At 33.5% G+C, this 11,358-nt stretch overlaps 1 protein-coding gene across 1 annotated transcript; it reads left to right on the forward strand.

The window, feature by feature from the left end:
* The first annotated feature begins 816 nt into the window (after nt 1–816).
* Nucleotides 817–6,246, forward strand: LOC122276612. The gene is made up of 3 exons (XM_043086465.1): nt 817–1,004; nt 4,020–4,517; nt 5,517–6,246. Exons 1-3 carry the CDS (start codon nt 917–919, stop codon nt 6,110–6,112), a joined length of 1,182 nt encoding a protein of 393 aa, XP_042942399.1. The 5' UTR covers nt 817–916; the 3' UTR covers nt 6,113–6,246.
* The last annotated feature ends 5,112 nt before the right edge of the window (nt 6,247–11,358 follow it).

The raw sequence follows: 11,358 nt of genomic DNA on the forward strand, positions 1-11,358 counted from the left end.
TCTATTATTATTTTTATTAAAATATTGATTTTGACATTTTTATTTATTTTAATTCTAATTATAATTTGAATATTTATTTATTTTTAAAAAATTACACATTAATTTTCTAACGTTCTTATTATTCTAAAGGATAAAATTTTCTAACAGTCTTTTTTTTTTAACTGTCATATTTGTAGCTGATATATTTTTCAACAATAATATCTCTACAATAGATATATTTTTTTTATTCCTTTTTACAACGGCAATAATTTTCTAATATATGCCAACTTCATAGTTCATAGTTCACACTTTTTTGTACTTGAATAAATTAAAATGCTTAAAAATTCTGTACAAAATGGGTTATTTTTCCAATAATGAGCATTCCATTAATATTGTAAATAACAAGCCATGACATGATTTGAACAAATCCACCAACTAATATTGTAGTGACAAATGGTTTATGCTAACAATTTAACACTAAAAATGAATACATTAAAGCACTAGCATCTCATCCTTATATGCACGCCTAGGAAGAGGGAATAGCACGCAAGAGAGGGAATATTTCATGTTAAAATAATATTTTGACAATAACTGAGACTCAATATATTTTGACTAATGAAATTGATGAAAGTTAAAACTATTATAACTTTCTTGAATCTACTATAATCCCTTTTATGTAATGTAGTTAAATTTAAATAAAATTTTAACTTTATTAAATCCGTTAATTGTACTCTTACATATTAAAAACACTTTGATTAAATAAAGAAAGATCATATTAGGTTTAGAGAATAAGGACGACAGAACTGGAATCTTTGATAAATAGACACCTTCTCTGTCCCTCTGCCGCCAAGAGCAGATATTAGCAACTGAGCCACAGCGAGAGAGAGAGAGAGAGAGAGAGAGAGAGAGAGAGATTTTTTGGCCAGAAAAATAGAAAATGGCTCAGAGCTCCTCAAAAAGCAAATGGGTCTCCCTTTTCATGCTTCTCTGTGCTCGTTTGGCTACTGCAATCGTAATAGAAGATGGTATGTTTTCTCTTCTTCTCTGCCCACCACCCATATTCTTGTCTATTCGTTCCAAATTTATCTCCCAAAGTTCAGATAAGATTTGCAACTAGTTTCCACCTCTGACTTGTGGGTACCCGTAATTTCTGGGTTGTTCTTTGTCATTTCTGAGATCTGGTAGTATATATTGCATTTGCTCTTTCCTACTTCACCTTTTCTGCAATGTGGTTCCATTTTGGGTTTGTTGTGGGTTTCAGTCCGGCAACATCGCTTTTTTTCAGCAGTTGAAACTATATAATGTCTGATTCTTTCTGCTCTCTAGAGATAAAGAAATCAACTAGTATTTCATCGAACTACGAGGCTTCGATTTCTAGCTAATTACTCCATCTTTTTTCCTTCGGTAACTTAAGTTGCGAGCCTTCATGTGATGTAAGACCCATTCGTAGCAAGTATTTTTGCACAAAGGAGCAGTTGTTCTGAATCATAAGTTCTAGTAATGGTGTAACTAAACAGTAAACACAACACTCTCTTGATTTCACTGTTTGCAAGTAGTATTGATTATAGTCTTCAAAACCAAGGAGCCCCCCTCCCCACCACTTCTTGACTATTTATCCTGTTTTACTAGATCAGTCAGCACTTATCAAAATTTTCTCTGACGATAAAGAACCTTGACTTTTTTTCTTTTTTGACCTGGCTGTTTGCGCTCTGATTTGCTGTGCATCTTTGCTGATGAGGAAAAAGATTTTAGGATTAGAAAATCAATTCCGAGCCATGTTGAATGTGTGGAGGGGTGATGAGCACTAATAATTTTTGCTGCCAAAACACATTATGATCAGCATCATAAAGTTTCTAGGAACCCACTTCAAAATATTAGGCACCGTGACATGTATAATGGAGTTGAATAGTTAGCAAGTTATAATTTCTCCAAGAAGCTCATGGTTTCGGATCAAACCCTCTAATAGAGTTGCTTATATGAAACTTTTGGGCTCTGGAAATCTCCATTTTCTTTTCTTTTCTTTTCGTTGCCCTTTGAGAGCTGCACACACTCAAAAAGCTTAAAAATTATTGTCCTACGAAGCGAGAATCGAGAAAAGTATAAAACCAAGTTGGTTGGTATAAGGTCCCATCCCTATAGGATTCATCTTTCCACTTTTGATAAGATGGATGAATGGCCCACGTTCCCGCCTGATATCAGGTCGTATTTTCTCCAATTTAACAAAAAGGTGCAGCGACTGTGGCACCGAAGATATTTTTCCATTGTTGCTGTGGGGTTATCATCATCCCAATTTCTAGCTGAAAACAGTGATATGGTAAAAATAAAAAAAGAGAGCACCTTTTTCTGAGTCAAAGTTGAGAGGATTGGCATGGAAAAAAAAGACCAGGCCAGACACGGCTGGGTAGGACCACATGCTTAAACAACGCGGCCTCAGGATCAAGCTGGATGCAGAGTTTTGTTTGTCGTATACAAATTACAAATGCTTCACAGAGGGGCTCATGAGCTTCTTCTGTGCAGTATCTTTCTGTGTTTTTGTTTAGGTTATGAGCCTTACAGATAAAGGTTTAAACCAAATTAATATTAGTCTTAGTACTTTTGAATTAATAATTAAATTTTTAACAATTGATATTAGACGAGAGACCACGTTACAAGTTAAAGTCATTAAGGTAGCAACTTATATGTTGGATTAAAATGTCTTAATATTATGCGTGAATATAATATTAAGTCATTGCATACTGATAGACGAGTGACGCCATCAAAAGGAGAAAGATAATCAATGGGATAGTGTTAATAGAGTGGACTGCCGTGAACAGAAGCATGGTAAAATGTTATTATCCTAGGATTAAAAATTACCATATTAGTATCCATCAATCTTAAAATTTTTGAATCAATTAGTGAATCTTTAACAGTTTAGCAGTTTTTTTCCCGTATTTAACAATTAACAAGTTCTCAGAGGATGCAGAGAATCTCACACATTTGGCTAGAGCTCCATATGCAGATAAGGTTATCCATAGGGCGTGTTTATATTATACCATCCCCGACCTCATTAAAAAAAAAGCATACATTTGGTGACGTACTATAGAATTTTATCGATCAATTGTTTAAACAATAAATTATTTAAAATTTGAGACATTGAGGATAGAAAAAAGAAAAAAGAATATAATAAAATTCAGATTTTTTTTTTTTTTTGTAGACTCTGGGTGAAGCCTTCCGTATCACGGGCTGAAAACAGATTGATAAGACGGTGCAAAATTGTTGTTTGGTAAGCAAGTAAGGATTGTGTCTTGTGACAATGTTGTCGTCTCGTGTACAGAGAGAGGATTTTGTACAGAGAAAGGATTATCTGCACACGTACGACATCTTTAACTCGTACAATTCTTTTGCCGTGAGAGGATTGCAAAATGCAAACTGCAAAGGCCCATTACTTTAACCATAGTTGCGTGTTGTCAGTGCATCGATCCTCATTAATTCATGCCGGTGCCCTGCGTTGAAAGAAGGGCCCCATCAACTTTCGTTTCCTAAGTGATCTTCGCTTTTGTAGGTCCCTCTCAATTTTTGAATGCACACGGTTAGGATCTTCCATTAATCCCCTAGGCCCTCCTAAAATCTACACCTCGCGGATGTCTCTCTTTTTTCTTCTCTTACTAACATAAGTTTGCCTAATTTATAATACATACATTAAATTAACTATTAATTTTACGTACAATCACATAGAGTATAAATGTCTTATAATTATTTTTAAAAAAAGTATTATACGTATTGTGTAACTATCATTTCTCTAAATCTATACTCATACGACTCTATTTTACAAAATTGGTAAAAAGAACACATTTGAACGATAATCTGTTTTAAATATGTTTATATTTTTAACAATGGGCCTCTTGAGTGCTACGTCAAGAGGATCGAAGGAGCAGTAAAGCTTCATATGGCAGAGTAGCAATACTCTTCAATTAAAATTATAAAATTATTGCATAAAAGAATTGTATGTTCATCGTTAATTAATCTCAGTAATCATGCAAATTCCATTATCCTGTATGCAGGTCCTTTGCCAAATGGTGATTTTGAAACGCCGCCATCAAACGGGTTCCCAAGCGGGGCAATAGCAGAAGGGCCCATCTTGATCCCCAGCTGGAGATCGAACGGCACGGTAGAGCTCGTCGAAGCGGGCCAAAAACAGGGCGGGATGATCCTCATCATACCACAGGGCAGACACGCCGTGCGGCTCGGCAATGACGCCGAGATCAGCCAGGGCCTGAAGGTGGAAAAGGGATCCATATATTCCGTCTCGTTCAGCGCGGCTCGCACCTGCGCACAGCTAGAGTCACTGAACGTGTCCGTGCCGCCGGCTTCGCTGACAATAGACCTGCAGACATTGTATAACGTGCAAGGATGGGACCCTTACGCCTACGCGTTCGAGGCGGAGGAGGAAGACGTGAGTTTGATTTTTAGGAATCCGGGCATGGAGGACGACCCCACTTGTGGACCCATCATTGATGACATTGCCATAAAAAAGCTCTTCACTCCCGATAGACCCAAAGGTAAAAAAAATAAATAAAAAATAATAATTGATAATGTTTGGAGTTTTTTTTTTTTTGATGGAATTAATGTTGGGAGTTAGGACGTAGGGTTTGCGATGCTTTTTGAGTGGCTGAATTATAGGGGCAGCATCCAATCCTCTGCGGGTTTCCTTTGTGGGGAACCAGACAAGCGGTGGCTCTCTGTAGTGTCAATTAATGGCGATTGAGATGCCTTCATGCTTGGCTTCTCGTTGCAGAAGAAAACGGTAAATAGAATAGAAAAAACTTAAAAATTCTATTTATAATCACTTTTTTAACTTTTTACTCATTTTATTAATGTGATTATTTGTGTATTAAAAAAAAAATCTAATTAATCATATTAACGTGGTATACAGACAATACAAAAAAATGAATATATATATCATTACTAATAAGAATTATATGTTACAATAATTTTAGAAATTATAAATGTTTTGCAGGTTAAGATATACCATCCACATGATAATATTGAATTTACAATATTTAAGTTTTTATTTTTTTTAAATCAAATTATGTTACTTCATCAATGTGAGTGATGTCTCTTTTATACCTACTTATAAATATAATTTTTTATTTTATAATTAGTCATTATGATACTTTTTTGAAAAAAATAATATTCTTTTTATCTTATTTGAATTCCAGATTCTACATTAATACTTAAAATAAAATTATAAAAAGGATTGTGTAGGTATAATAAAATGTCCACACGTACAAATGAGGGACAACCTACGAAGATTCAAGTGTCAAAACTCTATATATCTTCTTGTGTCACATATTTATGTAAATTAATGCAATGATTTGATGTAATGACAACACACCAGGCTAGTTTAGTTATTTTGGATGGTTCAATTTGACTTGGGATTTTGCAAACTTGGTTTGGATGTTGTATGATAATAGTAGCCATAGAAGGGCGCTTAAAATATTGTTTAGATTTTGATTGTATAGCTGATGGGTTGCTGAATTGGTCGTACTCATTTGCAGACAATGCAGTTATGAATGGAAACTTGGAAGAAGGCCCATGGATGTTTAGGAACACTTCACTCGGTGTCTTACTCCCCTCCAACCTTGATGAAGAAATATCCTCACTACCAGGTTGGAATGTGGAATCCAACAGGGCCATCCGCTACATAGACTCAGACCACTTCACCGTCCCGGAAGGCAAACGAGCCATTGAATTGATTTCAGGCAAGGAAGGCATAATTTCCCAGATGGTGGAAACAACAGCAAACAAACCATACACCTTGACCTTTTCCTTGGGCCAAGCTGGGGACAAATGCAAGCAGCCACTCGCTGTCATGGCCTTTGCTGGAGACCAGGCTCAAAACATCCATTACACGCCTGATTCCAACTCTACCTTTCAGAGTGCCAATATCAACTTCACAGCCAAGGCTGAGAGGACCAGAATTGCATTCTACAGTATCTATTATAACACGAGAAGCGATGACATGAGCTCCTTATGTGGACCGGTGGTGGATGATGTGAGGGTGTGGTTTTCTGGGTCTAGTGGAAATGGTTTGGGAGGTTTAAGTTTGGGTCTTAGCTTTGCTTTTTGGTTGTTTGTTTTCAGCATGGTTTAGGGTCTTTTAAGGCAGGTTATATGTGGCTTAACGTGTATGGTTTGCCAAGGGAGTTGAGGTCAAACCCAATTCCCTGTCTATGTTTGTATGTGTTGCTTTAGAATTTTGGTATGAAAAATGAGTGTCATTGTGTATGTTCCCTTTTCGTTAAGGCTAATACATCGATCTAATCAATAGGCTTTGCAATTTTAACACGATCCGAAAATATAGAGTAAAAGAGTCGGTGTAAAGTTTAATTAAAGTTGAATTAAGTTAACACGAATCTAATTCACCCAACTCAATTTTTATGACTGCATCTCGAATAAACCTATTATTATAAATAGAGATTTTAAAAGCGTTAGATATAAAAAATAAAAAAAATAAAAAAATATTGAAACAAAATCCCAGCAATCATAATGAATGCTAAAATTTAAGTAGCTCAGCTTCAAAGGTTAATATCTACTGATGTAGACAACTAGGAAAAAAAAAATCCATTATATAGAGTACAAGGAAAACGAGTCATAGGAGTCATCTCATCTTGCGCTCATTTTCTTTTCAAACTTCACTCGTATACAAAAACTTTCTAATTAATGATTATAATTTTTTTAAATTAATTATTATAATTTTTTTAAACTTTAAAATAAAATAAAAAAATCAACTTTTTTAAATTTCAAAATAAAAATTATATTAAAAAATTATATTCTAACAATAATTTAACTTTATAATATTTTTTATTCCACCTTTCCTCTCTGTTCCCAAAATTTTTTAAAAAAATTAAAACTAAGTCACTACTATTCACAAACCGTCTAATTATTGTTCATAAAATTTTCATCTCATATCATGATTCTCATTCCCCAAACATTATTCTTCTAGATATCAACACTTTTCAATTTCAAATATTCGACTTTTTCATATAATCATTACTAGCAAAAATAATCATAAAATTTTATATTATAAAATTCAACTTGTATTCTCTCATTTCTTATAATCTAATAAAATATCTATACTGAAATCATTTGTTGCCCAGATGACTAACACAAGAGGGTGGGTGAATTGAGTTGTATTAAAAAAATAACAATTATAAATCAAATATATAATATAAAATATAAACAAAATATGAAATGACAATAAATATAAAGAGTAAGGGTAAGAGAGAAGCAAACTCAGTATGTTAACGAGGTTCGGCTCCACTGCCTACGTCCTCGCCTCAAGCTACCCCTTGAGGATTCCCAAATTCACTATTCAACCTCTTTCAGGTGGAGATAAAAACCTATTACACCTTTGAACAACACCGCTACAAAGGATCCGTGTAGAACACCCTCTACACTTGCAATCACCTTACACGTGGTGATTCAACTATTCCCCGTGTAGAATACTCTCTACACGCACAAGGGTTATACACACTCTTTTTCTGATGCAAAAGCTGATAGTGGGTAGGTTATCAGAAAACACTCATCAATGAGTGAAATAAGAACAATACAGCGCAAACTATATCTCTCAAAATGAACAAAGATTAAGGCTCAATGCTTAGAGAAGAGAGAATGAAAGTTTTGAATGAATGTTGTATGCTCTTGATGTTGTGAATGTGAAGCTCTCAAATGATCTATTTATAGGTATATGAGACTTCATATTCAAATTTAAAAAGATTCACATGTCAAAGACAACATTATTCACTTTTTCAAAAAATTCAAATAAAAGGTTCTTCTTTTTCAATTGTCAAAGACAACATCATTCACTTTTTCAAAAAATCAAACCTAATCTTTTACTTTTGGCATATGACAAAATGGGCACACTTTCTTTTTAAAAAAAAATTCAAACCTAATATTTTACTTTTTGCATATGACAAAAGAAGCACACTTTCCTTTTCAAAAAATTCAAACCTAATCTTTTACTTTTTGTATATGACAAAATGAGCACACTTTACTTTTCAAATTTTTCAAACAAAATCATCTACCTTTTGTATAAGTCTAAAAAAACATCAATCACTTTTGAAAATATTCAAATAAAACATATACATGTGAAATATGACAATCAATCATCTTTAATATTTTCAAAGTTCAACCTTTTAATCAAGGCATGCAAATGTAAAATATGACAATCAATCATCTTTCAAAATTTTCAAATTTAATTTTCAAAAATATTCACGCATATGTGGAAAATGTATTTTAATGCTTTATGATAAAATATTAATTTTGAGCATTAATCCTAATTTTGAATTTTAAGAGATTTACAATATTACTCTATGACTTTAATGTGAACTTGTTTCCTTCTTGCTCATGCTTGGTTCTTTGATGTGCTTGATTCCATTGTGTGGACAACTTGAGCTTGAAACTCCTTTATTTTTTAAATTCATTTGTTATCATCAAAATCTATGTGTAGATTTATAATCACATGAAACTTGAAACATTGGATTCAACATCATTTTATTACTATTTATAGATTTCTCACCTTATTCTATTTCCCAAATGAAATCTTTTTTTATTTTTTGATAAGTCAAGGCCAATTTCCCAAACGAAATCTTAGTTTTAGTGGCATGCATTATCTATATCTAAAATTTGAACTCTTGAATACTATAAGTTTCTATAAAAGCATCCACATCTAGATGCTTACACTCCAAATCCCTAAATTTTAGCAAATCAATATAACTTTTGACAAAAATAACTCTCCATCCGATTCCTTATTTTAAGAAACAATTTCGGAATGTGAAAAGTAGCTTCTTATATTTAGGAAGTCGCTATTCATCCCTAAATCATTTTTTATATGTATTTTATTCTAACAAATAAAACAAATTCCTCCTTCAATCATCTGCACTTTTTCTTGTATTCATATTTGTTATAGTTTGAATTTGAAAAAAATGTCACCATTGGGATGATCCAATTTTTTTGGATAAAATAATATCATCAATTATCATAAACAATAATAACAATCATTACTATTAAGCTTTGTCCAGCCATATAGCCGGAGCAACATAATCTAAGACATAATTCCACCACATTACAATATCCTCAACTCTCCATGCATATCTTGCTAGACGATGTGCTGCCTCATTTTCCATCCTTTGTAAATGTTGAACCTTGTATTCAGTAAAAAGATGCAGCAAAGATTGCACTTCATACATCAGATTTCCATGACATGCAAAAGAGACTTCATTCTCTTGTAAAGGCCGCACCATCAATAAGCTATCACTTGCAAGAATCAGAGTAGAGAAACCCAAGTGAGCACACAAATGTAAGCCTCTAAACATTGCAAGTAGCTTGATAGATTTAGGATCAAAAACTTCATTTTCAAATTTACTAGCAGACATCACCACATTTCCATGCCCATATCTTAAAATTACTCTCACACATGCCTTATGTAGATCAAAGAACATCGCACCATCCACATTTAGTTTGAAAAAACTAAATGGAAGGGGTTGCCAACAGCATATATTCTCCACTCTTGTAGAGGGAACTGCAATCAAATTCTGATGAGCTTACTGTAAAGAAAAAGCATGCAATGCTCTATGACTTGTTGATGTTCCAAATATAGTTGCTCTGCTATCATTTTATTTCTCCTATGCCACAAAGCCAATGCTATTAAGAAGAAAGTAGTAAAAACTTCTTTATCAATCTTACTCAATAGTAGCATAGCTATGCTCTTGATTGGCATTTCTTCTTCTATATTTATCAAGGCAGCAATATGCTTATTCCACACCTCTCTGGTTAAGGGGACAATAAATGAGAGCATGAAACGAATTTTCTAGCTCATGTTGACAAAACACACAAGTAGACTCAATCTCCATATTTCTCCTCCTCAGATTTTCTTTGGTAGGTAGACCTTCCCAGCAAGCTCTTCATGCAAATATTTTGATTTTATTAGGGACTCTCATATGCCAAATTCCTTTCTACACCTGATTATAATTGTAAACATGAGATCCATTTCCCCTTATCTCTTGTTGAAATTGTTATGAAAAATCTATAGGTACTTGTTACACTAAAAGTGTCATTTCTTTCATATTTCCAGATCCACTTATCTCTACGTACTCCTAAGCTTATAACAATTTTGAGAATATTTGCTGCTACATTTGGATTAAATAGAGTTCTAACTTTGTCAACATTCCACCACATCATTCCACTATCAATAAGAGATGCCACCATATCATCATCATTATATCCCTCTGTAAATAGTAGTTCTTTATTCAAATCCTGATGCTCGGTTATCCATACATCTTCCTATATCTTAATTGATGTGCCATTCCCAACCCTCTATTGTCATCCTTGAAATAACAAAGACTTGGCTTCCCAAATTCCCCTCCATGGGTATTATGGGTTTGTACCTAAAGATCAATCAAAGAAACACCCATTTGGAAAATACTTGGCTTTGAAAATATGATGCAATAAAGTGTCTTCATGTTGTAAGATCCGTCACTCTTGTTTTGCCAAGAGAGCATCATTAAAAGTTCTTAAATCCCTAAAACCCAACTCTCCCATAAACTTAGATTCACACATTTGTTGCCAACTTAGCCAATGAATTCTTTTCTTAATACCTTTTTAACCCTACCAGAATCTAACCATCATACTTTATAACTCAACACATAAACATTTAGGTAATTTGAGGCAACTCATTGCATAAGTAGAAATTGCTAAAGCCACTGTTGCCTAGATAACTAATACAAGATGGAGGTAAATTTGATTATATTTAAATAATTAATAATTATAAATTAAATACACAATATAAAATACAAATAAAATACGAAGCAGTAATAAATATAAAAAGTAAGGGTAAGAGAGAACCAAACCCAGTATGCTAACGAGGTTTGGCCCCACTGCCTACGTCCTCACCTCAAGCTAACCCTTGAGAATTTTCAAATCTACTATTCAACCTCTTTTAGGTGGAGATAGAAACTTATTACACATTTAAACAACACCGTTACAAAGGATCCGTGTAGAACACCCTCTACACTTGCAATCACCTTACACGTAGTGATTCAACTATTTCCTGTGTAGAACACTTTTTACACGCATAAAGGTTATACACACCCTTTTACTGATACAAGAGCTAATAGTGAGTAGGTTATTCGAAAACACTCCTCAATGAGTAAAATAAGAATAACAGCGCAAACTATATTTCTCTCAAAATGAACAAGGTTTAAGACTCAATACTTAGAGAAGAAAGAATGAAAGTTTTGAATGAATGTTATATGCTCTTGGTGTTATAAATGTGGAGCTCTCAAATGATCTATTTATAGGCATATGAGACTTCATATTCAAATTTAAAAAGATTCATAT

This window comes from Carya illinoinensis, chromosome 9 (assembly GCF_018687715.1).
Source record: "Carya illinoinensis cultivar Pawnee chromosome 9, C.illinoinensisPawnee_v1, whole genome shotgun sequence".
NCBI classification, from domain to species: domain Eukaryota; kingdom Viridiplantae; phylum Streptophyta; class Magnoliopsida; order Fagales; family Juglandaceae; genus Carya; species Carya illinoinensis.

What these genes read in the sequence shown, in the direction of transcription:
- LOC122276612 (XM_043086465.1), top strand. Translation starts at nt 917, where the DNA reads ATGGCTCAGAGCTCCTCAAAAAGCAAATGGGTCTCCCTTTTCATGCTT. An exon ending in TGCAATCGTAATAGAAGATG is followed by an intron (nt 1,005 to 4,019) that starts GTATGTTTTCTC and finishes TCCTGTATGCAG; the next exon opens with GTCCTTTGCCAAATGGTGAT. An exon ending in CACTCCCGATAGACCCAAAG is followed by an intron (nt 4,518 to 5,516) that starts GTAAAAAAAATA and finishes ACTCATTTGCAG; the next exon opens with ACAATGCAGTTATGAATGGA.